The sequence below is a fragment of the Trichosurus vulpecula genome, chromosome 4, assembly GCF_011100635.1.
Source record: "Trichosurus vulpecula isolate mTriVul1 chromosome 4, mTriVul1.pri, whole genome shotgun sequence".
In the NCBI taxonomy this organism is placed as follows: domain Eukaryota; kingdom Metazoa; phylum Chordata; class Mammalia; order Diprotodontia; family Phalangeridae; genus Trichosurus; species Trichosurus vulpecula.
Window position 1 is genome coordinate 317624430 of NC_050576.1, and position 27782 is coordinate 317652211.

The 27782-nt window shown below is 35.4% G+C and overlaps 1 protein-coding gene across 3 annotated transcripts in view; it reads left to right on the top strand.

Annotated features, from left to right (window-relative positions):
* TDRD3 (tudor domain containing 3) overlaps positions 1–27782 on the top strand; it is a 206823-nt gene that overhangs the window by 88702 nt on the left and 90339 nt on the right. For all 3 annotated transcript variants that reach the window (XM_036755196.1, XM_036755195.1, XM_036755197.1), the window contains 4 exons: positions 7020–7091; positions 10460–10609; positions 14195–14335; positions 18957–19113. In XM_036755196.1, coding sequence (XP_036611091.1) covers positions 7020–7091; positions 10460–10609; positions 14195–14335; positions 18957–19113 — 520 coding nt within the window. The remainder of the gene's footprint in view (positions 1–7019; positions 7092–10459; positions 10610–14194; positions 14336–18956; positions 19114–27782) is intronic.

Consider the following 27782-nt stretch of genomic DNA (forward strand, 5'->3'; position numbering starts at 1 on the left):
AAAAAAACCCCAGGGAAAATAAAGTTTAAAAAAATGCTTTGATTTGCATTTAGACTCATATCATTTCTTTTTCTGGAGATGGATAGCATTTTTTTTTTGTTGTAAGTCCTTCAGAATTGTCTTAGATTATGGCATTGCTGAGAATAGCTATGACATTCACAGCTGATCACTGGACAGTATTGCTGTTACTGTATATACTTTTCTCCCGGTTCTGCTCATTTCACTTTGCATCATTTCATGTAAATCTTTGCAGGTTTTTCTGAGAGCATCCTGCTCATCATTTCTTATGATAGCACAATAGTATTATATCACTATCATTTACCATAACTTGGTCAGCCATTCCACAATTGATGGGTACCCCCTAAATTTCCAATTCTTTGCCACCACTAAAGGACTTGCTATAAATATTTTTGTACGTATAGATCCTTTTCCTTTTTGTTTATTTTTTTTAATCTACTTTGGATAGAGATCTAGTAGTGGTCTGGGTCAAAGGGTATATATGGTTTTATGCCTTTGGGCATAGTTCCAAATTGCTCTACAGAATGGCTGAATCTGTTCACAACTCTGCCAACAGTGCATTAGTTTCTCAGTTTCCCCACATCTCCAACATTTGTCATTTTCCTTTTCTGCAATATTAGCCAATCTGATAGGTGAGGGGTGGTACCTCAAGTTTTTTTTTTTTAATTTGCATTTCTCTAATGAGTAGTGATTTAGAGCAGTATTTTATATGACTATAGATAGCTTTGATTTCCTTGTCTGAAAGCTGCCTGTTCATATCCTTTGACCATTTATCAATTGGGAAATGGCTCTTACTTTTACAAATTTGACTCAGTTCTCTATAGATTTGAGTAATGAGGCCATTGTCAGAGATACTTGCTATAAATCTTTTTCTCAGTTATGATTGCTAATTGTCTATTTCCCTCCATCTTATTTTCACCCATTTATCCTATTCTATCTCTCCTTTCATTCTATCCATCCTCCAGATTTTTGACTCCTGCCTCCCCAAATCTACCCTCCCTTCTGTCAGCCCCTCCCCCCTTCTGTTATCCCCTTGTCCTCATACTTTCCTGTAGAGGAAGACAGATTTCTTTATCCATTTGAGTGTGTAAGTTATTCTGTCTTTGAGCCAATTCTGATGAGAGTAAGGTTCAAGGGCTTCCGTTCATCTCCCCTATCTTTCCCTCCACTGTAAAAGATCTTTCTTTTACCCCCTTCTACCTTTCCCTTCTTCTTCTTCCCCCCAGTGCATTACTCTTTCTGCCCCCTCCCCCTTAATTTTGTTGTTTTAGAGATTATACCATTATATTCAACTCATACCCATGCCTTCTGTGTATGTGTACTCCTTCTACCTGCCCTATTAATGAGAAGGTTATTAGGAATTATAAGTATCAACTTCCTATGTAGAAATGTAAACAGTTTAACCTTATTGAATTCCTTTTGATTTCCTTTTCCTGTTTACCTTTGAGTTTTGTATTTGAAAGTCAAATGTTCTATTCAGCTTTGGTTTTTTCATCAGGGATGCTTGAAAGTCCTTTGTTTCATCGAATATCCATTTTCTCCCCCCAATGGATTATGCTCAGTTTTTCTGAGCAGGTGATTCTTGGTTGTAATTCTATCTTGTTCGCCCTCCAGAATATTATCTTTTTAGCCCTTTAGTCCTTTAATGTGGAAGTTGATAAATCTTGTGATATCCTAACTGTGATTCCACAATACTTGAATTTTTCCTCTTGCAGAATATATGGCATATAATTGTTAGTGATAACCTGAAGTATTTGAACAATCATTTTTAGAAAATGGGGAATGAAAAAAGGAACAGTTGATAATACAGAATAGCACCATTTCCTATGGAAATTTGACTGATATAAAGTAGTTGCTGCAACAAGGGAGCTTAGAATTGGCTCACCCATCAGATGCTTGATTTCATTACCAAGAGTTGAAACATGACAGACCAGAGTTACTCTGGTATAAAATATAGGCATTATATTCATTTTGTATGATGGCCAAAGACGGTAATGATAAGAATTCCTTTATAAAATAATTGAGAAATTGTGTTTGGAGAAACCATTGTGTAAGACACAAATAAGCTTGATTGTTCCAAGAACCCTTAAAAAATAAACTAGAAGATGGACACCAACTTGGAAAACTGGAAAAGATCAACATTTCTGTAGCAGACTTAATTTTTTTTTTGTTCTTAAATTACATGTTCTTTTTATTATTAACTTAATCCTCATCAAATAAGTATACAGTATATGAAATAAACAAGATGATTGTAGAGCTAGGAACTTCTGTTAACATGTTTTTTAAAGTGAATATTAAATTTAACAAGATAAGAAAATTGTTTTGTTCATGTCTCTCGGATTTTTTTTTTGTTTTCTTTAAAAATATGGATACTCTTTCTTTTTTGTACTCTGCCGTGTCTCAGTAAGTCATTTTATGATTAACTAATGGCAACCAATAGGACATCAATAACTATTGATGACTGTCTATTTTTTTTGGTTCTTAAAATTTTTTTGACTGTGATCTGTGTGATTACTTAAAAGATGCAGAGACTAATAAGGATAGATGACAGTTTCAAACTACAAGAGATTTCATTCCAAGATAATATCCATTCATTGATCACTGCTCGGAATGGTGACTAAGTTTTTTTTTTAATAGCTCTGATAATTTGGCTGTCCCTTAAGAATTGTAAAGATAATTCAACCCTGGGAAGCCTTAGGAATAATTTGGAACTGACAGTAGGTGAATCCAGTAGAAAAAAATGGGATATTGGAAAGAGAATGTAGGGGACTAGATATGGAATAGGGAGAGATCTAATAGAAGAACAGTTAAAAGGTTCACTGTAGCGAATGAGTCAAACATGTCTAGTCTGCCATATCAATTAATAGTGCCTCTGATGGAGATGAAAAGAATTATCATAGAAATATTTTAAAAATACGTAGAAGAAAACAGAAGTCCGTTCACAAGAGAACACAGACAAGCAGGATAGTGTTGTTTTTAATGTGTTAAATTTAACATATACTTTAAAAAGAAGCAAACTATATTTGATAGCAATTCCCAGTTTTATATAAATTACTTTTTTTCCCTGTTCTTTATATATGGAGATAATCATGTTTGTTGATTTTTGTCAGATTGAAAGCAAAAGGAAATTTGGAAAAAATATTGCTTCTGTTAAAGTTTCACAGAAATCACAGAATATCAAAGTTGAGAGGAACACTAGTGACCATATAGTCTAAGAGTTCTTAACCTGGGGTCCATTAACTTGTTTTAAAAAATATTATGATAACTATATTTCAATGCATTTAGCTCTCTTAGGATATTAATCTTATGTGTTCTTTTTATCACTTAAAAATATTATTTTGAGAAAGGATCCATAATTTTTACCAGCCTGCCAAAGGAGTCCATGATGCAGAATACCTTGACCTAGTCTAACACATATAAGAATTCTCTCTACAATGTCCCTAGCAAGTGCTTATCCAGCCTTCACTTGAGGTTATATAATGACCTCCTGAATTGATGCATTCTGCATTTAGTTAGCTCTAATTGTTAGGAAGATTCCCCTCACATGAAGCCTAGTCATGCCCCTGTAAAACTATTTCTGTGATCTGGACCCAAGCAAAATAAATCTAATTTCTCCTTTACAGAATAGTCTTTCAAATACTGGAAGACTATCATTGTACCCCCTTTAAAATTTTTCTCTTTGTCAGATAATGGGTGAAAGTTGTAGAGAGGCAGATTTCAGGATAATGTGAGAAAAATCTTTCTAAGAATTGAACCTGTCTCACACTGGATTAAGCTGTTTCAGGAAGTAATGAATTTTCTGTCACTGGAGATCTTTAAGAAGAGCTGGATAGAAAAAATCTCCAGGGCTAGATGGTTTTACATGTGAATTCTATCAAACATTTAAAGAACAATTAATTCCCATACTTTATAGACTATTTGGGAAAATAGGAGAAGAAGGAGTCCTACCAAATTCTTTTTATGACACAAATATTGTACTAATACCTAAACCAGGAAGAGTCAAGCAGAGAAAGAAAATTATAGACCAATTTCTCTAATGAATATTGATACAAAAATTTTAAATAAAATGTTAGCAAAAAGATTGCAGCAACTTATTAGGAGAATAATACCCTACGACTAGGTAGGATTTATTCCAGGAATGCAAGACTGGTTCAATATTAGGAAAACTATCAGCATAATTGATCATATCAACAACGAAACTAGCAGAAACCATGTGATTGTCTCAATAGATACAGAAAAAGCTTTTGACAAAATACCACACCCATTCCTCTTAAAAACACTAGAAAGCATAGGAATAAATGGTGTCTTCCTTAAAATTATAGATAGCATCTACCTAAAACCATCAGTAAGCATTATATGTAATGGTGATAAGCTAGATCCATTCCCACTAAGATCCAGGGTGAAACAAGGATGTCCATTATCACCCCTATTATTGAATTTGGTACTGGAAATGTTAGCTTTAGCAATAAGAGAAGAAAAGGAAATTGAAGGAATTACAATAGGCAAAGGAGAAACTAAATTATCACTTTTTGCAAATGATATGATGATTTACTTAGAGAATCCTAGAGATTCAAGTAAAAAACTACTTGAAATAAAGCAACTTTAGCAAAGTTGCAGGGGATAAAATAAACCCACATAAATCCTCAGCATTCCTATATATTACTAACAAAGCCCAACAGCAAGAGATAGAAAGAGAAATCCCGTTTAAAATTACTGTAGACACTATAAAATATTTGAGAGCCTACCTGCCAAGACAAACCCAGGGCCTATATGAATACAATTATGAAACACTTCTCACACAAATAAAGTCAGGTCTAATTAAATGGACAAACGTCAGTTGCTTGTGGTTAGGCTGAGCTAATATAATTAAAATGACAACTTTACCTAAATTAATTTACTTATTCAGTGCCATACCAATTGAACTACCAAAAATTATTTTACGGAGCTGGATAAAATAATAACAAAATTCATCTGGAAGAACAAAAGGTCCAGAATATCAAGGGAACTAATGAAAAGAAATGCTAGGGATGGCAGCTTAGCCATACCAGATATTAAACTGTACTATAAAGCAGCAGTCCTCAAAACTACCTGGTACTGCTAAGAAACAGAGTGGTAGATCAGTGGAATAGGTTAGGTATACAAGACGCAGTAGTCAACGACTATAGCCATCTAGTCTTTATAAACCCAAAGAATCCAGCTTCTTGGCCAAGAATTCACTATTTCCCAAAAACTGCTGGGAAAATTGGAAATTAGTGTTGAAGAAACTGGGCATAGACCCATATCTTACACCATATACCAAAATAAAGTCAAAATGGGTACATGATTTAGGGATAAAGGCTGATACCATAAACAATTTGGGAGAGCAAGGAATAGTTTAACTGTCAGGTTTATGGGAAAGGGAAGAATTCATGACCCAACAAGAGATAGCATTACAAAATGCAAAATGGATAATTTTGATTATGCTAAACTGAAAAGTTTTTATATAAAAAAAGCCTATGCAACAAAGATTAGGAAGGAAGCAGAAAATGGGGAGAAAATCTTTACAACTAATGTCTCTGATAAAGGCCTCATCTCTAAAATATACCGGGAGCTGAGCCAAATTTATAGGAATAAAAGGCATACCCCAATTGAGAAATGGTCAAAGGATATGAACAAGCAGTTTTCAGAGGAAGAAAATCTATAGGCATATGAAAAAATGCTCTAAATCACTATTGATTAGAGAAATGAAAATCAAAACAACTCTTAGGTACTACATCTCTCCTGTCAGATTGGCTAACATGACAAAACAGGAAAATGATAAATGCTGGAGAACGTGTGGGAAAATTGGAACATTAATACATTGTTGGTGGAGTTGTGAATTGATCCAGCCATTCTAGAGAGTAATTTGGAACTATGCCCAAAGGGCTATGAAAATGTGCATACCCTTTGACCCAGCAATACCACTTGTAGGGCTATATCCTAAAGAGATCACACAAGTGGGAAAGGGACCTGTATGTACAAAAATATTTATAACAACTCTTTCGGTGGTGGCAAAAAATTGGAAATTAAGGGGATGCTCCTCAGTTGGGGAATGACTGAACAAGTTGTGGTATATGAATGTAATGGAATACTATGGTGCTATAAGAAATGGGGAAGATATGGACTTCATAATAACCTGGAAAGACGTACATGATCTCATGCTGAGTGAGAGGAGCAGAACCAGCAGAACATTATACACAACCACAGACATATTGCTTCTGTGATGACTAACTTTGATAGACTCGGCTGTCCTCAGCAATACAAGGCTCAAAGACAGCTCCAAAGGACTCATGATGGAAAAAGTGAGCTACATCCAGAGAAAGAACTATGGAGTCTGAATGCGGTTTGAGGCAAACTATTTGCTCTCTCTCTTTTTTTTTTCTTTCCTCCTCTTTCCTCTTTTTTATTTCTTCTCCCTCGTGATTCATTCCTTTGGTCATAATTCCTAACTTGACTGTTGTGCAAATAAGTTTAATGCGAATGTCTATGTAGAATCTATATTGGACTGCATGCCGTCTTGAGGGGCAGGGAAGAAGGGAGGGAAGAGAAGAAAATTGAAACTCAAAAACATGTAAAACTAAGTATTGTAAAATAAAAATAAAAAATCTAATTAAAAAAAAAGAAGAGCTGGATATTCTTCTGTTGAAGAAATAGTAAAAGAGATAACTGTTCAGGAGGTTGGACTCTGAGGTTGGACTCTGAGGTACCTTTCAGCTTTGAGATTCTGTGATGGTGAGAAAGTCAGCAATAAATATTAAAATATTGCTTAAAAATTTATTTTCTTATTTTAGTAAATAGTTGTTGCTGATAATGAAATATTGTAGTTATCTGATGACAATCCATATAAGCCAAGTAATGAAATTAGGATATGTATTTCAGGAATTTCAAAAAAATATATTTTTGTAAAAAAAATTAAACACATTTGAAAAAAATATATTGTTTAGTTGTTTCATTTTCATGAGTAAACTCATTTTTCTCCATAGAGCTTGTCAAAACACAATAGAAGCAACATTGGAACAGAAGGTGGACCACCTCCTTTTGTACCTTTTGGACAGGTAATTAAACTTTTACCTTAAAAGATGAATTTTAATCTGGGAAAATTATTTTTATTGTTCAAACTGTATACTTATGAAATGGTCACAGAAATTGGTCATCAATGAATTATTAAGCAGGCAGAAGAATTTAATAATTGTTCCTTATTTCTTTGCCAAAATAGAATAATGGATGAGTAACCTTTTTGTGATGCTGGTCACTGACGTACAGAAAAATTGTCTTGGTAAAGACCCACAAATAAAAATCAACTTATAGTCAATTTTAGTTAATTTTTAAAGAAGAGACAATTTAAAAATTAAAGAGTAGGAAACATTTTCACAATAAATGACTCCCCAAAGTTCAGTATGACTGAATAAATTGTGACATTGGTGTAATAGTGTGTTATTCCTTAAAAATGAAACATGAAGAATACAAGGAGATATGGAAAGATAAAATGTCATAATCCAAAGAAAGCAGAATTAGGACAATACATTCATTGGTTGTGACTATATTAAAAAACAAACACATCTCTCATTCCTCCTCTCCCCCCTCCCCACCTCCAAAAAACCCCAACAACCCACTTTATAAGTTGTTATTCGGTTGTTTCAGTTGTGTTCAACTCTTTGTGACCTCATTTGGGATTTTCTTGGCAAACATATTAGAGTGTTTGCCATTTTCTTCTCCAGCTCATTTTACAGATGAGGAAACTGAGATAAACAAAGTTAAGTGATTTATCCAGGGTCATATAGCTAGTAAATATCTGAGGTCACATTTGAACTTGAGAAGATGAGTTTTCCTGATTCCAAACCCAGTGCTCTATCTACTGTGCCACCTAACTGCCCTACTTTATAAGTACCTAGATGGAGAAGACATCTAAAGATGAGAGCACCAAAAAGATTGCAATATTTTTAAAAAGTTTATGCATATTAATGAAAATGCTTTTTAAAATTTTTTCTAGGGTTTTCTGTAATTTTAAAATTTAAAACTTATTTTAAAAATATGTAATCTAAATTATTATCATTTATAATAAAAACCATTTTTTAAAAAAGGAAGTTTATAAAGAAGACTACCCTTCCAGGTATACCCATCAATCCATGTTTTTATACCTTCCATATCTTTCAGTCCTGACCCCCATGTACACTTGATATGAAATTTGAAGTCCCATCTTCCCTCTTATTTTCTTAATTGACTAAAACTCCTAGCTTAGCACTTAACAAGCCTCACAGGTTGAACCACTTTCCCCTATCCTCTTTGGTACCCTGGGTATCATCTCCACTGTCATTCTCCTTCTCTGATCTTCCTTTTCAAAAGAAGTCAAGGCAAGGTTATGAGGGTCTTTATTTTGCTATCAGAAGTCTCTTTCAGATATCTGTACATATGGCTTTTAACTTTTGTGAAGTAGGACAGGCACCCAATTATTGGAAGCATAGACTAGCATGGGAGTGAATTAAATTAACAAATGTTTCTTACCTTGGAATTAAATCTATGCTTTAAGTATTGCTATTTGAATAGAGTTAAGAACTATGATTATTGTTAAATTAGTTCTCAACTGTGACAAACACCAATAAGCTAAAAGGGATATAGTGGAGTTTTATAATGTAATCAATGTTGGGAAATTCTGAATTTTTATCAGTTATAGGAAAGCAAAAAAGATTGACCAAATGGATAGTCACTTGCTGCTGTGCAAAACCTAAACAGCTATTCTATATTACTATGTTATTCTATGTTACTATGTTATGCTACTTTTGTAATCACCTCCAACTGGGTAAAAGATATTTTCTTATTTTTTTAATTATTAAAACAATGTGAACAAATGTAATAATTCATATTTTAAAATGGTAATAATCTGTTTGAAAATCCCCCTCCCCAATATTATCACCGGAGTCTTCATGTAAATTACTTTTTATTTACAATCTACAATTATCTTTATTCAAATTTTAAAAATTGACATTTGTGTTTGACTTTTTTTTTAAGAAGCATAATAAAGTAATAACCTAAATAAAATTGAAATGATATTGAAAGTGCACTCATATTTAGTTTTATTTCAGCTTAATAAGCTTTGCTTAAATAAGTTGAAAAAATATATTCATATCTGATGCTTGTATAACCGGAATGTGTTTACATCATTAGAAATATGCTATATTTTGCGGCATTTGTCTTTGAGAGACTTCAGACTTTTTATTTAGGGCAAAAGATTTTATTATTCCTATTTTGCAGGTAATTTAGAGTTGATGTACTACAAAATACTGTGAAATTTTTATTTCCTTTAGGAGTGCTTGTTACATCTACTAGTATCTATTTTGTGGAACAGAAGCTTACCGATTGGGGGTGGAATTTAACATTTTAACTTACAATTCTTTTATTATACTGGGTGTCCTTTACAGAGGAGTTATGGAAGGATAAATCAGTGAGTTCATCAGCAGGTTATTAAGTTCCTGCTATGTTCCAGGTGCTGAGGACACACGTACAAAACAAAAAAAAACTCCTACTTGCAATGAGCTTGCATTCTAATGTGGGAGATAATAAGTATGTGTGTGAATACACACACACAGAGCATAAATATAAAGTGAATACATACAAACATATACAAATTAGTTAAATACTAGATAGTTTGAGAGGAAAGGCACTAACAATTGAGGATATCAGGAAAGCTTCATACAGAAAATGGTGCTTTAGAGCTGTGTGTTAAAGGAGCAGATAGACAAATATTACAAAGGAAGACAAGTCATGAATGAATTTTGATCTCCATCTCTTGGTGGAAGGAAATATCCACACCAAGAAGATAACATCCATCAGATTGAAAGTAACCAACTGTCAGTATAATGTTGAAGTGAAACTTTTTGCAAATATTTTTCTCTTAATTGTGCAATGCATTCACTAATTATTCTTGAATAGTAATTTCTTTGAGATTTAGAACCTTTTCAGATAAATCACCCTAAATAAAATTAGGCACCTTAGCAGAGTGACTTTATTTTAAGTATTTCCAGTATTAACTGAAAGTTATTTTGTTGTTCAATGACATGATTCATCAAGTGCATTTTGACTTAATAACAGGATCATGGGAACATTTATTTACAGCTAAAAAGGATCTTAGAAGTTATCAAATTCAGCCTTCTCGTTTCATATATATAAGGAAACTGAAGCCAGGAGAAATTATTACTTGCCTAGTTACCCAGCTAATAACATTATTTTATTTTATTATCAATTTAATCTGTTTTTAAAAAAATTCTCATTTTTAAGTTCATGAAGTAGAGCTGCCATTTTGTGGGTTCTGTTATTAGAATTTAAGCTGGTATTTCTTTAAGAAATAAAATATGTAAGAAACTATAATATAAATTGGATATCTTGTATTAGACAGTAAATAGGTTTTATATATGTTCCATATCACTAGAAGTGTGTGTCTCATGTCCAAGTGGATAGCAGAGAACTTGATCGGAGAAAAACATTGCAAGTGACAGCTCCTGCCAAACCTCCAGGTGATAATGATGAATTTGAAAAGCAGAGAACTGCTGCTATTGCAGAAGTTTCAAAGAGCAAAGAGGTAGGAAACTATAATTTAAATTTTTATGTATATATTACATATACATATGACTATGCGTACATATATGTATTTGTACCTATGTCTCTGTTCATACATGTAGAAACATGTATGTACAATGTGTGCATAAACGTGTTCACATATTACACACACATAATGTATATACACACATACATATACACACCCTTAATTATATTTTATTTTACTCATATAGTCTAATTCTTATTCCATAAGGTTAAAATATAGTGATTGAGGAAAGAGGTCAGTCATTATCTATTAGATACCCTACACACAAAAAATGCCCAGCTCGACCAGTTTGATTCAAAGATTAAGGAAACTAGGACGTAAGAAGTGGAAATTATAAGCAGGTAACATCTATAAAATGGGGATAATAATAGATCCTCCATCACAGGGTTATTGTGAGGATCAAATGAGTTAACATATGTAAAGCAGTCTATCAATCTTAAAGCACTATCTGTGCTAACTATTATTATTAATATAATATTAATTGCCTATGGCTATGTAAGACTATTATCATATATTAACCCCTACTGGAAAATAACCAGAACTAGTCACAGTTTTTGCTCCAGGCAGATGATGGGGTTATGTTAGGGCAGGAAATAAAAATATTATTGGCTAAAAAAAGGTTATCTCAGTGTCTTAGAATCTGAAAGTAGAAATAATACTGTCAATGACAAGAAAACATAAGGAAAATAGGTTCTTGCGCTAATGCGTTCCTTCTTCTTCCACACATAGTTGGCCCTTTGCATTTTCAGCTTTAGCATTCTAGTAACAATAACTACAGCTACAATTTATTTAGTATTTCTGTTTATCGTATGCAGTTCTGAAGTTTAATATGTACTCTGATACAACAGCCCCATGAGATCTAGATAGGGAGCGTAATCCCTATTTCACATAAAAACTAACTGAACCTGGTAGTAAAAAATAAAAGCTAATTGTGTGATCATCCTGTCTACCTGAAATAGGTTGGTTTGACTGTGGTAGATTCCGAGATTTGGACATGGTTAGGTAGACGGGAAGTGGTAATGGATATTCAGAAGTATAGCTAAGATCTGGGCCTGGGCTTTATACTCTGTCCATATCGAAGGTCCTTCCTTCCTGAGAGGGGAACAGGTAATCATATATTCATTCTTTTGACATGCATTTATTAAACATATATTCTGTTCCAGGCACTGTTGGGCACTTGGTACTCAAAGACAAAAGCAAAATACTTCCTGCTACAAGAAGCTGACGTTTTATTGGGGGAAACAATTTGCACACATAAAACTATAAACAAAAAACCAGACAAAGCAATTTCTAGAGTGAGGGCACTAATAGGTGGGGGATGGGAGGGAGATGAGGATAAGTTTCCTCTAGGAGGTAATACTTGAGCTGATCTTTGAAAGGAAACTAGAGATTTTAAGAGGCAGAGGCAAGGAGGCCTATTTAGAGTAGTGGAATCTCTCTTCCCAAGTTTTTTTCATTTTGGATTCAAGTGACAGTGCTATCATTCTGAGATCTGGCAGGGAATTCTGTATATTCCCTCCTCTAAGCACCTGGGATTCTTGCTCTCAAATTTGTTTCTTGGCGATGGGTCTAGAAGACTTCTGGTAATAGGATTTTGATCTGGGAACCTGATAACCTACCCTTTATCAATAGTAATAATTGTTAACTTTTATTGTTAAAGCCCTTCACTTCCAAAATCCATCCCAGTGGAGAGGCATTTCCCTTGACATAGGTTGAGGAACAACTCTTCATTGAAATTTTCCTCTGTAGTCTCGCTCTTCAGAAAGTAATTCAGCAGCATCAATTGAGCATTTATTGTGTGCAACAAACAAAGAAAAGACTATAATATTGGTAATGACTCAGGACTTAAGTTGATTTTTCTTTTGGTTGCTAAATTTCTGTTGAATAGTATTGGAAAAAGTATATTTGATTTTGAAATCTGTTAAAGTGGTTTGTCTTTAAAATGAGATATTTTATACATTTTGTTGTATTTAATACTAAGAAGAAATTATTTCCTAGTTTAGCCTCACTAAGAATAGAAATTCCTGTAACTTATAATTGATTTTTAAAATCTTGATCAGAGGAATGTTAATGTCTGATTATATTGATTGAGCTTGACTTTACTTGTAAAATTCAAGATTTCATTATTTAATAGGTGCTAATTACCTGTAAAGAAACTTATCCTTTTAGTTTATTTAATAGTGAACTTTCCTTTCGAAATTGAGTAGTAAACATGGGATAATTTTGAATTTAATTCCTCTCAATTGCTTGACTTTCTGTCTTTATCTATGAAAGTATATGCATTATAGTATCTCAGCTATTAGAAAACTGTTCTTTATTCCTTGCTTCCTTCTAACAAAGTTCATTCCCATGGACTTTGCTTCCTCTTAAGTAACCCTGTTCAAACATATGCTTAATCTACAAAAAATATTGTATTGGGTTTTTTCTGTCATGAATAATCATATTACTTTTCCTAAGTAAAGTGACTTTGATCATTAGTTTTAAGGCATTTAATTTTCTGTCACATGGGTTTTAATTAGAGAACTTTCTTGATAGATTTAATATTTTTGCTTAAATTTTGTGAGCTGGCAATTCTATAAGAAGATTGTGTGCTTTTGGTTTTAGCAGTTACAAGTTTATTCTGATCTGAAATAAAATTTTAAATTGTGGGTTTTTAAAAATTGCATAGAACATTATCCACCTATTTTTACCTTCTCTACTCATGCCTCTTTTATGACCATTATCTATAGTGTTATCTTTAAATTTTCTTTCTGTGATCCGTCTGATTAAAAATAATTGTCTCTATTGTTTTTTGCTCCCAGATTTGTCTATTGGCTATTTTCTTATTGGGGGGAAAAAGGGAATTTAAAATTGTAGAGTAATTTTTAAAAATGTGTATAAATAATTTACTTGGAATTGTAAACTGGTTATAATATGTGGACTGTATAGTTTATAGAAAAACATGTTACAGGTATGCATATTATTCTTGGGTATGTATCATTCTTTCCCAACTAATGCTTTTTATATTCCTAATATCTCAATAAACAACGAAATGACTTAAGATACAGAAGGTTAAATGAGGACATATTTCTTCAGTAAGACCAGTGAAATTAGAAGAATGCATTTGTGTACTGCCTATTTGAATTTGTTCAGCTATTGAAATTCAGTTTCTATATACTATAAAATTTAAAACTTGGCATTATTCGTAAATGTTAAAATGTTGAAGAATTTTTTCTTAAAGTACCTAACCTGCTTAATTTATGGGCTATTTTATTTTTCTTCTTTTATAGTTCTGCATTTACATTTCTTTTAGTGATTTGCCTGAGAGTAGCACATAGCAATTAAAATTATGTAACATTTAAAAAAAAATTCTAGTCTGGACTTAAGAAGAGAAGGAACTTTGTAGCTAAATTTTTTAAAATAGAATTTAACATTTTACTTCTCTGTATAAAATAGAGCTGTAGAAATTTACCTACTCCAGATTTATTGAATTAGTCATAACTTGATTACTTAATCTTTAATGCTGTTTTCATAAAATGTTCACTTAAATCTCATTTTTTTCCTTTCCCTCCTTCTCTAAAGACCAAGACATTTGGAGGAGGTGGTGGTAATGCTAGAAGTAATCTCAGCATGAATACGGGAGGGAATCGAAACAGGGAAGTTTTCCAGAAAGAAAAGATAACAAAACCTGAAGGAAAATATGAAGGTGTCTATCGAGAGCTGGTAAGGCAGAAGAAACACAAAACACTAGAATGTCTTTTGCTTTACAGGTAGATAAGAGCATTAAAAAATAAATTTCATATATTTTTCTAAATGATTTTTTTTGTTTTTATACACACTTATAATTCCTTTATTGATGACTGTTTAGAACATAATGGTCATATGCTGCTATAACTCCAAAAAAATTGTATTAAAAGATTACTAAAAATTTCACAAATGTAAGTTAATCATTTACTTTGAAAAATAATTTTTTAGATCTTTTTCAAAGTAGCATTTCTTTTGTCTCAGTAATTGTGAAACTAATTGATGAAGTATTTTTTAAGTTCTTGTACTTCTAAGTAAAATAGGATGGAAACTTTACCAGTAATCTTATTGTTATTGGGAACAGCTAAATAAGAAAATTCCCTCTACTGAAGCAGGTTGGCACTATAACTGTAACTAAAAAGCGATTATTATAGAATGTGGGACTGTAGTTGATGCTTGAAGAAAGCCAGAGAAGCAAAAGGTAGAGATGAGGTGGGGGAGAATTCCAGACGTAAGGGAAAGCAAATGAAAATACCTTGCTGAGGAACAACAAAGAGTCCACTGTCACTGGATCACAGAATACGCAGAGGAGAGTAAGGTAGGAAGGGGCCAAGTTATGAAGGGCTTTGAAAGCCAAACAGAGGATTTTATATATTTGATCCTGGAGGCAATAGGGAGCCACTTGAGTTTATTGAATAGAGGTTTGGGGGGAGGGGGAGAATAAAGTGGTCAGATCTGCACTTTAGAATGATCACTCTGACAGCTGAGTAGAGGATAGACTGGAATAGGGAAGAGACTTGAGACAGGGAGACCAACCAGAAGGCTGTTGCAGTTGTCTAGGTGTGAGGTAATAGGGCCTACACGAGGGTGGTGGCAATGTCAGTGCTGAGAATGGGGCATATATGAAAGATGTTATGAAGATAAAATTGACAGGCCATGGAAATAAATTGGATATGGGGTGCTAAAGAGGGGAGTTGAAGATGATATCTAGATTGCAAGCCGGGGTTATTGGGAGAGTGGTGGTACCCTTAACAGTAATAAAAGCATTAAGAAGAGGGGAGAGTTTTAGGGGAAAGTTAATGAGTTCAGTTTTGAATAGTTTAAAATACCTACCAGGCAGCCAGCTCAATATGTCCCATAGGCATTTGGAAATTGGGCACTAAAGGTTAGGAGAGAGGTTTGGACTGGATTAAGAAGATATGAGATTTGGATTCATATAGCTACCATGATTGCCAAGAGAAATAGTATAACAAGAAAAGAAAAGAGATGCCAAGACAGCTTTGGGGAACACTCATGTTTAGTGGGTGTAATCTGGGTGAAGATCCAGGAAAGGAGTCTGAACAAAACTGGTCATACTGGTGTGAGAAGAACCAGGTGAGAGGAGTGTCATGGAAATCTAAAGAGAAGAAAGTAACAAGAAGAGGGTGATTGACACTGTCAAAGAATACAGAGATCAAGAAAGATAAGGATCTACAGCTGTTCTTTTTTCTTAATATTTAATTTTTATTTTTTCTCAAATACATGTAAATCAAAACTTTTAACATTTGTTTTTTTAAAAATTTTTAGTTGCATATTCTCTCCATCTCCTTCCCCTCCCTTGACAAGGCAAATATTTTGATATAGATTATACATCTGCAGTCATACAAAACATTTTCATACTGGCCATGTTGCAAAAGAAAACGCAGAGCAAAAAAAGGAGAATTAGAAAGAAAATAAGATAAGTATGTTTCAATCTGTATTCGGACACCATCAGTCCTTTCTCTAGAGTTCAATAACATTTTTCATCGTAAGTCTTTTAGAATTGTTTTGAATCATCGTATTGCTGAGAATTAGCTAAGTTGTTCACAGTTGATTATTATTGATTATTAACAGTATTGTTACTGTGTACAATGTTCTCCTGATCATGGACGACCTTTGAATTCTGGACAGAGAATTTTGACCTTTTCCCAGTGTGCAATAGGGAGAAATTGAGGAATTTTGAATGGAAGTGACTTGATTAGATCTGTACATAAGGAAGATGAAATCTTACAGAAGTGTGAAGGACATTGTAGGTTTGGGAGAGCAGAAGTAGGAATATACATTAGGATGATTTTATAGTAGTTCAGGTGAATACAAATGAATGTCTGTGTTAAGGTAAAGACTATGGAAGGGGAGAGATGCAAAGGATATTGTGGGATATAATTGATAGGACTTAGAACTGAGTATATATGAGCAATGAAGGAGAGAGAAAAATCACTAATACACTGAGATTTAAAACATGGAGATGGGATAAATGGAGGAGTTACCAGCAGAAAACCAAGTCAGAAGAGGTGAATCTTTTTTGATCATAAACTCAGTTTTGGACATATTTTATATTACAGCTAGTGTTGCTTAGTCAATTACTAGACTACTCATCTTGCTTTAAAATGTGAGTAATTTCATATTTAAAGTGTAGGTAATTTCATATTTAAAATTCATTTTCTAAGTATATTTCAAATTATTACATTCTATTTGGTTGGACTTAACAGTATTAGTATCAGAAATGACAACACTTTAAAATAATTTGAGTACCATTGCATGTGTAAAAAAAAACCTTAAAATTTTAAGTTTTCTTTTGTGTATTTCACATAGTATTTATGGTGACAAGTTATTCTTGATGTATTAGTTATTAGACTGAATGAAATATTTGTAGCTTTTACGTTTACCAAATGTAGAATTTACTACCAGGTAAGACACTTTTGTGATATTTATGAATTGTAGAGTGAATTTATATTATAGTTCTTACCTAATCTGTTTCACCGATCCAGGTATTCTTTTGAAGGCCCTGTAAGGTCTCTCTGTACTTCAGGGATTGTTTAGGAGAAGTACCTACTTGAACTGTTATCAGTTAATATTAATAAGTACTCATGCAACTCATGAGTCTGGTGAGTTCTAGTCATGAGTGAATTAGTACAACCTTACAAAGCATCATTAACCTACGTGCCTGGTTCTACAACCATTAGGCCTAAGAGAAGTCAGCTTGTGGAACTCTTAACATTTTTTTGGAGAAGAAAACAGGAGGAATGTTTTGGGGACATTTTGGGGCATGTGTTGTGAGAAGAATTACAAGTGGTGGTATAAAAGATGTGGGAAGCAAGGTGGTGCAGTGGATAGAGTTCCAGGCCTGGAGTCAGGAAGACTCATCTTACTGACTTGAAATCTGGCCTCTGACACTTACTAGCTGTGTCACCCTAGGCAAGTTACTTAACCCCATTTGCCTCAGTTTTCTCATCTGTAAAATGAGGTGGAGAAGGAAATGGCAAACCACTCCAGTATCTTTGCCAAGAAAACCCCAAATAGGGTCAAGAAGAGTCACAAATGACTGGAAAAACTACTGAACATTAACAACATAGAAGATGGAACTAATGTTGACCTGGGGGTGTATGTTAGTAGGAAGATCAGGAGCCAGCAAATAGCTCCTTTCTTTTTCCTTTTGGGAGGAGAGAAGAAATAGAGAAGAGGACTAAAAATGAGGAGACTGCCCTGATGTTGTCTTTGCTGTCATTTAAATACTTGCTAAGTAGAAGGACTCAGGCTATTTGAGCACAATGAGGAGATAAAAGTAAACTCCAGCTGGGAACAAACCTGAGTGCTAATGGTCATTGATCCCTGTTGTACCTGCTTCACGAGTAAGGATATTATAACATCACTCGGTGATGTTTTGCAACTAGAGTTTGTCACTTGTTGGATGTGGTGATATCTGAGTGAAATTTCTAACCTGCATGGGGACAGAAGAAATTCTAAGTGATTTATTCCTTGAAATTCCTTAGCTGGAGTGCTTTGGTCAAGCTAAATAAGTGTTTCTTCTACCCTTGTTTTCCCACTTAATTCCCAACCGAAAGATTCCAGACCCATTACAGCATTTATTTTTTTTCCTCAACCTCACCCCTGCTCCATGTTGTAAATTGATACTGAATCAAACTGAGTATACATAGGGAAATTTCTATGTAGTCACCGTCTGGAGCATCCTTTATAAATTGTTTTTCCTTTGGTCCAGAAATTTTGCAATGACTATAATAGAGGAATATGCAATGCGAACCTATAATACAGGCTTGAGAAAAATATCAAAAATTCAGGTGGAATTGATGGCAAGCAAATATGAAGAGACAAAAGAAAACAGAACAAAGGAATAATACAATTTGTTGAGTTGTTGCTTCCATCCTGCTGTGCTTGACGTACCTTTGTCTTCTGGTGGAATGCCACTATCTATAGGATTATTTCCTTTTCTAATTTGGATGAAGAAGTAGAAATGATGGCACATAGATTGTTTATTAAGCAATGTTCTATTCATTGTCTAAAATATTTTCAAATTAGGCATGCTGACATTTGGCAAATTTACTTTTTTTGTGTGAAACAAGTGTTTAGAAAGCTAAGGCAAAAATGCCATCTTTTCTTTTGGTCTTTTGCTTATTATTCCATGAGAGTATTACAGTAAATATTTTATAAATTACTTTTTGTGAATATTTTTTCAGCCTGAAATAGAATTTTTCATTAGATATCAGTGTTAAAGTCACGTCATACTTTTTTATGGAATTGGAATTCTAATTTACTATTACTTCTTTGTATGTCTTTTTTATTCTAGGTTGATGAAAAGGCTCTGAAGCACATAACAGAAATGGGCTTCAGTAAAGAAGCATCCAGGCAGGCCCTTATGGATAATGGCAATAACTTAGAAGCAGCATTAAATGTTCTTCTCAACAGCAATAAGCAGAAACCTGTTTTGGGTCCACCAGTGAGAGGTATTATTTTTATAAAGCAGTTTATCAGATCATGCTGTTTGTTTTTCAGAAGAATATACTGTATTTAAGAAGTTAGACATTTACTTCTCCTTTCAGTGTCAGAGGGTATATCTTCTTCCTCTTCATCAGTACCCTTGATCTGATCTGTTGGACTGAAATCATCTAGTCCTCCTATTGGACAATTTCTCAGGCTTGTAGAACCTCCACAAGAATCCCCTGGGATCAGTCATATGTGGTCCAGAAATTTGACCAACTCTACCTAATGGTTTAACAACAGCACTACCAGCTACTGTGACGATAAGTGGTAACTCAGCAGGAGAGACCTTCTTGATCCCAGACTCCTGTCATCTAAAGAGGTCACGTGGGTTATTGGCAGGCATGCTAGATTCAAATTTTGGGTTTCAGAATCATTGGCTCTGTGCTTTCACCTCTTTGGGCCCATTGTTCATTTGTAAAATGATGGGATTGTACCTGATGCTGTATAGGATCTCTTCTAGCCCTGACTTTATAACCCACAGCAAATACATCTTGTGTCCACTGGTAGGAAAGGAATAAAAGGAGAGAGAGATATTGGGAAGTAGCAAGGTAAGAACAGAAAAAAAAAACCCCAACAATAATAGATGATATAGCTTGTTCTGGAGCTCTGTCTTCAGCTTGTCCAGGGAAAATGACAGTGGGAGGAAATCATAATTTTAGGGTCATAGATTTAGAGCTGGAATGGACCATAGAGGCCGGGTACTTGAACCTCTCCACATCATGATTTACAAGTGATGAATAGGCCAAGAGGTTAAGTGACTGCCCCTAGTCATGTATGTAAATTGAGAATTCAATCCTGGGTGTTTTACTCTAAAGCCAACATTCTTTCCACTGTACTGTTCTGCCTCTCAAGACAGTCTGCCAATCATATGCTCCCCTTTTTATCCTTTTTACTTGTCAGACACTATCTTCTTTGTAACGTTAAAAGTTTATACTAAAATTCACCTTTTGACTTTATTCATACTTTATCTCTATGAATAAGCTTGAGAAGAAGGGTCACTACTTGATTCACTCTTATTTCACATACCCTCTTGTAATGAGGCATTATCTTAACCCAGTAGATGCCCACCAGCTTTTTTCACCGCCTTTGTCTTATACATTAGATCCAAAAAGGCTAAGTTCCTTTTTTTTTGAAAATAATATTGCACTATCACTTCTCAACTCCTGAAATATCTTGTTCTAACATTACTCCTTCCCTCATTTAATATCTTCTGTATATTCCTCTAAACTCCTCCCTTCTTCCCTCAAACGTACCCACATTTCTCTTGTGAAAAAAAAAAATTGCTCATCCTTGCTGCCCATTATAGCTGTTGTCCTTTTTATCTCTTTCTTTTGACTGCCATACTTCTTAAAAGGATTGATCTGTAGTCTCTGTCTTTATTTCTTCCCTAGCCATTCCCTTCTTAGTCACTTGTATATTCTTTCACTTCTTCATTCTGCTGAAATCTCTCTCTTAAAGCTTCTCAGTGACTTCAGATAAGTACATTTCTAGATCTTTTCTCAGTCTTTATTTTTCTTGCTCTCTCTGCAAAACTAACACTTGAGCATTCCCATCATTCTGAAAACTTGCTCTTTGCCTGCTTGACTTCATTCTATTCTATACGAATTCTCTTTTTATTTTTCTGACTGCTCTTTGTCTGTATCTTCCTCTCTGTTCTTTTCCTCTCCCATCTATGGGATGTCCAGTGGGTTCAGTCCTCTTCCTCTTTCTCTCTAGCTTTTCTGCTTTTGAAAACTCACCTTTAGAAAGGGAGAGGTAGAATGCGGAAAATTATCTCACATAAAAGTGGCAAGAAAAAGCAGTTATAATGGAAGGGAAGAGGGGGCAGGTGAAAGGGAATGAGTGAATCTTGCTCTCATTGGATTTGACTTAAGGAGGGAAAAACATACATACTCAATTGGGTATCTTACCCCACAGGAAAGTGGGGGAGAAGGGAATAAGAAGGGGGGATGATAGAAGGGAGGGCAGATTGGGGAAGGAGGTAATCAAAAGCAAACACTTTTGAAAAGGGACGGGTCAAGGGAGAAAATTGAATAAAGGGGGACAGGATAGGATGGAGGGAAATATAGTTAGTCTTTCACAACATGACTGTTATGGAAGTGTTTTGCATAATAATACATGCGTGACCTATGTTGAATTGCTTGCCTTCTCAAGGAGGGTGCGTGGGGAGAGAAGAAGGGAGAGAATTTGGAACTCAAAGTTCTAAAAACAAATGTTCAAAAAAAAGTTGATTTTACATGGAACTGGTAAATAAGATATACAGGCAATGAGGCATAGAAATCTATCTTGCCCTACAAAAAAAGTAAGGGGAAAAGGGATGGCGGGGAGGGGGAGTGGGGTGACAGAAGGGAGGGCTGACTGGGGAACAGGGCAATCAGAAGATATGCCATCTTGGGGTAGGGCGGAGGGTAGAAATGGGGAGAAAATTTGTAACTCAAAGTCTTGTGGAAATCAATGTTGAAAACTAAAATATTAAATAATAAAAAAATAAATTTAAAGGAATACAAAAAAAAGGAAAAAAAAAGAATTCACCTTTTCTCCCCTCTATGTTGATTACTCCTGTATTCATATATATATAGTCCGGTCCTTTACTTGGCTCTATGTCTCCAACTAGATATTTCCGTGTAGATATCCTACTGCCATGTTGAACTTGGCATATCCAAAATTAGTCTTACTTCCTCCAAAAATCAGCTTTCTCGGTACTTCCCTTGATGTCAGCAGTACCATGATTCTCCCTGTCAGACACACTAAAAACCTTAGAATCTTCTTTGACTCATCCTGCTATTTTAGCTTCTTCCTAACAGTTGTCACAGTTCAGAATGTCTCTTTCCATTCTTATTTCATTTTAGTTATTGAGTTCTCCATACTGTCCCATATGCTGTCCCATAAACAGCTTGTGCTGATTCCTAATGATGATGTCATCAGAGATGCCTTTTTATTTCCCTTTTACTTGTCCTGTCTTTCATTCATGTTTAAGCTCAAATTCCAGCAACGCCTTTTTTAAAATTTTTTAAACAACTTTTTAAATTTATTTTTAGTTTACAACACTCAGTTCCACAAGTTTTTGTCTTCCAAATTTTCTCTCCCTTGCTCTCCTCCCCATTGCCCCCCAAGATGGCATGTAATCCAATATAGGTTTTACATGTGCCTTCACATTAAACTTATTTACATAACAGTCAAGTTGTAAAAAAGAACTATAAGCAACGGAATGAATGGTGAGAAAGAAGAAACAAAACCAAAGAAGAAGGAAAAAAAGAGCAAATAGTTTGCCTCAATCTGCATTCAGACTCCATAATTCTTTCTCTGGATGTGCATAGCTTTTTCCATCTTGAGTCTTTTGGAGCTGTCTTTGAACCTTGCATTGATGAGAGAAGTCAAATCTATCAAAGTTAGTCCTTTCAGATACCGTGTGTCTGTAATCGTGTATAGTGTTCTCCTGGTTCTGCTCCCCTCACTCAGCATCAGTCCATGTAAATCATTCCAGGTTCTGATGAAGTCTGTCTGCTCCTCACTTCTTATAGCACAATAGTATTCCATTACATTCCTATACCACAACTTGTTTAGCCATTCTCCAATTGATGAGCATCCCCTTGATTTTCAATTCTTTGCCACCACAAAAAGAATTGCTATAAATATTTTTGTACATACTGGTCCATTTCCCACTTGTGTGATCTCTTTGGGATACAACCCTAGAAGTGGTATTTCTGGGTCAAAGGGTATGAACGTTTTTATAGTCTTTTGGGCATAGTACCAAATTGCTCTCCAGAGTGGCTGGATAAGTTCACAACTCCACCAGCAATGTAACAATGTTCCAATTTTCCCACATCCTCTATAGCGTTTATGATTTTCCTGTTTTGTCATGTTAGCCAATCTGACAGGAGAGATGTACCTAAGAGTTGTTTTGATTCGCTTTTCTCTAGTCAGTAGTGATTTAGAGCATTTTTTCATATGACTATAGATATCTTTAATTTCTTCCTCTGAAAATTGCCTGTTCATATCCTTTGACCATTTCTCAATTGGGGGATGACTTGTGTTCTTACAAATTTGACTCAGTTCCCTGTGTATTTTAGATATGAGAGCTTTATCAGAGACACTGGTTGTAAAGATTTTCTCCCGATTTTCTGCTTCCCTCCTAATCTTTGTTGCATTGGCTTTGTTTGTATAAAAACTTTTCAATTTAACATAATCAAAATTATCCATTTTGCATTTTGTAATGTTCTCTATTTCTTGTTTGTGTCACGAATTCTTCCCTTCTCCATAAATCTGACAGCAGCAACTCCTTTAAGATGTATGCGACAACTAAAGAGCTCATTTTGTTTTCTTTTTTATGAACTTAATTCATCTAGACTTTTCTTTATACATTAGTCCACTGATTCTATAGCATGGAAGGGGATGCCCGAGTTTGTGCCTTGCTTGCATAACCTTTGAGAACACCTTTTCTTTCTGCCCCACAATGCGGCACCAGACTAGGAATTGGTGAAATATTACTAATATTATTGCAAACAACTTAGTTATATCAGTAAGCTTCTTGATTCTTGAGACCATGTGCTTTTTTAAAATTTTAGATGCAAACACTGGAACTCAAATACATAAACTTAAATATTGAAATTTAAATGCAAAGGAAGAAAATAAAAAAAAATATCATGTGTATAGCAGAACACAAGAGAGGATTCAAAATTTATAGCAATAAATTTTCATTTTGAGAAAGCCTGTATGATAAATACTATGCCTTGTGTTGAGAGCTGTTCATCTTTTCTTTGCTTCCTTGTAAGTTTTCTTTTGTCCTCTGCTGTGCACTTTTTCCTTTGTTCTTTTTTCCCCCTTCCTCCTACCTCCCCACCAAAAGTTACAGTTAAGTGCAGGTATATTTGTAAATAGATATAGATATATACATATACATGTATATACACATACATATATACATACATACACATATACACACATACATACATATAGAGCCATATGCTTTCCCTAACAAATTCTACTCCTGATCTTTGTTTTTCAGTTTGTGCATATCTCTTATTTCCTGTCCCTCCTGACTCCTCTACCTTACTTCTGCCTGCTACCTTGCTCTCCTATTACTTAGCCTACCCCCTCTCTAAGGATCCCTCCCCTATCCTCCCATTCCCATAGATTTAAACACCCTTCTATAACCCCCTTTGACCTATTCCTTCACCCTCCCCTCTTGGGATCCCTCTCTTATCCTCTCCCCACTCCTTATTCTCTTATCATTTTATTCTGAATTTAGAAGACTTTTATACTCTTCTAGATTTCTATGTATTGTTCCCCCTTAAACCCATTCCTGATGAAAGCAGGTTACCAGCTATCAGCTCTCCTCCCCCATGTAATTCCTCTGTGTCCGTTCTTCCTCTTGCACCTCATTTGTATAAAATAATCACTCTTTTTAACTGTTTCTAAATGGTTTTGCTTTTTTAAAAAATTTATTTATTTAATATATTTAGTTTTCAGCATTGATTTTCACAAGAGTTTGAATTACAAATTTTCTCCCCATTTCTACCCTCCCCGCCACTCCAAGATGGCATATATTCTGGTTGCCCTGTTCCCCCGTCAGCCCTCCCTTCTGTCACCCCACTCCCCTCCCGTCCCCTTTTCCCTTCCTTTCTTGTAGGGTAAGATAAATTTCTATGCCCCATTGCTTGTGTATCTAATTTTCTAGTTACATGCAAAAACTTTTTTTTTTGTTTTTGAACATCTGTTATTAAAACTTTGAGTTCCAAATTCTCTCCCCTCTTCCCTTCCCACCCACCCTTCCTAAGAAGTCAAGCAATTCAACATAGGCCACATGTGTATCATTATGTATAACCCTTCCACAGTACTCATGTTGTGAAAGACTAACTATATTTTGCTCCTTCCCAACCCATCCCCCTTTATTGAATTTTCTCCCTTGACCCTGTCCCCTTTCGAAAGTGTTTGTTTTTGATTACCTCCACCCCCATTTGTCCTCCCCTCCATCATCCCTTCCTTTTTTTAATCTTCTTCCCTCTTCTTTCCTGTGGGGTAAGATACCCAGTTGAGTGTGTATGGTATTCTCTCCTCAGGCCAGATCTGATGAGAGCAAGATTCACTCATTCCCCCTTCACTTGCCCTCTCCCCTCCTCCCACAGAACTGCTTCCTCTTGCCACCTTTATTCGAGATAATCCACCCCATTCTATCTCTCCCTATCTCCCTCTCTCAATATATTCTCTCTCATCCCTTAATTTGATTTTATTTCTTTTAGATATCTTCCCTTCATCTTCAACTCACCCTGTGTCTGCTCTCTCTCTCTCTCTCTCTCTCTATATATATATATATATATATATACACATATATACACACACATACGTATATACATACATACATACACATTTACTTATATATACACACACACATAAACACATATCTATCTATATCTATCTATCTATCTATCTATCTATCTATCTATATGCATATTCCCTTCAGCTACCCTAATACTGAGGTCTCATGAATCATACACATCATCTTTCCATGTAGGAATGTAAACCAAACAGTTCAACTTTAGTAAGTCCCTTGCAATTTCTTTTTCTTGTTCTTTTTCTTGATTACCTTTTCATGCTTCTCTTGATTCTTGGGTTTGAAAGTCAAATTTTCTATTCAGCTCTGATCTTTTCACTGAGAAAGCTTGAAAGTCCTCTATTTTATTGAAAGTCTATATTTTGCCTTGGAGCACGATACTCAGTTTTTCTGGGTAGGTGATTCTAGGTTTTAATCCTAGCTCCATTGACGTCTGGAATATCGTATTCCAAGCCCTTGGATCTCTTAATGTAGAAGCTGCCAGATCTTGGATTATTCTGATTGTGTTTCCACAATACTCAAATTGTTTCTTTGTGGCTGCTTGCAGTATTTTCTCCTTGATCTGGGAGTTCTGGAATTTGGCGACAGTATTCCTAGGAGATTTCTTTTTGGGATCTATTTGAGGAGGTGATCAATGGATTCTTTCAATTTCTATTTTGCCCTGTGGCTCTAGAATATCAGGGCAGTTCTCCTTGATAATTTCTTGAAAGATGATATCTAGGCTCTTTTTTTGATCATGGCTTTCAGGTAGTCCAATAATTTTTAAATTATCTCTCCTGGATCTATTTTCTAGGTCAGTGGTTTTTCCAATGAGATATTTCACATTGTCTTCCATTTTTTCATTCCTTTGGTTCTGTTTTATAATATCTTGATTTCTCATAATGTCACTAGCTTCCCCTTGCTCCAATCTCATTTTCAAGGTAGTATTTTCTTTAGTGGTCTTTTGGACCTCCTTTTCCTTTTGGCTAATTCTGCCTTTCAAGGCATTCTTCTCCTCATTGGCTTTTTGGAGCTCTTTTGCTATTTGAGTTAGTCTATTTTTTAAGGTGTTGTTTTCTTCAGTATATTTTTCAGTATTTTTTTTGGGTCTCCTTTAGCAAGTTATTGACTTGTTTTTCATGATTTTCTCGCATCCTTCTCATTTCTCTTCCCAGTTTTTCCTCTACTTCTCTAACCTGCTTCTCCAAATCCTTTTTGAACTCTTCCATGGCCTGAGACCAGTTCATGTTTTTCTTGGAGGCTTTTGTTGTAGGCTCTTTGACTTTGTTGACTTCTTCTGGCTGTATATTTTGGTCTTCTTTGTCACCAAAGAAAGAATCTAAAGTCTGAGACTGAATCTGGGTGCGTTTTCACTGCCTGGCCATATTCCCAGCCAACTAACTTGACCCTTGAGTTTTTCAGTGGGGTATGACTGCTTGTGGAGTTAAGAGAACTATGTTCCATGCTTGGGGGGATGCACCAGCTCTGCCACACCAGCACTCCTCCTTCCCCAAGAACCCCCAACCCAGACTGGACTTAGATCTTCAGCAGGCTCTGCACTCCTGTTCTGATCCGCCACTTAATTCCTCCCACCAGGTGGGCCTGGGGCTGGAAGCAACTGCAGCTGTAGTTCTGTAGCTGCCCCACCTCCGCTGTCCCCAGGGCGGTAACCAAACAGGGAAGTCCTTCCACTTCTGCAGCTTTTCCCACTAACTTTCTCTGTTGTCTTTGGTGTTTGTGGGTTGAGAAGTCTGATAACTGCTGCAGCTCACTGATTCAGGGCTCTAGGGCCCGCTTTGCCCGGCTCCTGGACTGGTTGGTTCCCGCAGCACACACTGGGATCTGCTCTGCTCTGCTCTGCTCTGCTCCCAGCTCCATGCGGGATTGACATCACCCGGAGACCATCCAGGCTGTCCTGGGCTGGAGCCCTGCTTCCCTCTGCTGTTTTGTGGGTTCTGCAGTTCTAGAATTGGTTCAGAGCCATTTTTTATAGGTTTTTGGAGGGACTCAGTGGGCAGCTCATGCTTATCCCTCCTTTCCAGCCGCCATCTTGGCTCCATCCCCCTGTGTCTGAGCCATTCTTTAAACACAGAAGAGGAAGATCTGGTCATGTTCTTCCTTAAAGCCTTCAGAGAGGATGATGTTTACTGGAGTGGCTGTTCCAAATCTTCTCTCTCTTCAAGCCCTTAGCTACATCTTCATCCTTCTCTCTCTTAGCAGAAAACCTGGAATGCTATGGCCCCAAGTCCTTGCTCAGCACTCCTCGGTCCACACACGGGTCGGGTCTGCTCTGCTACCGGTAACTCCTGCTTCAGCTTTATC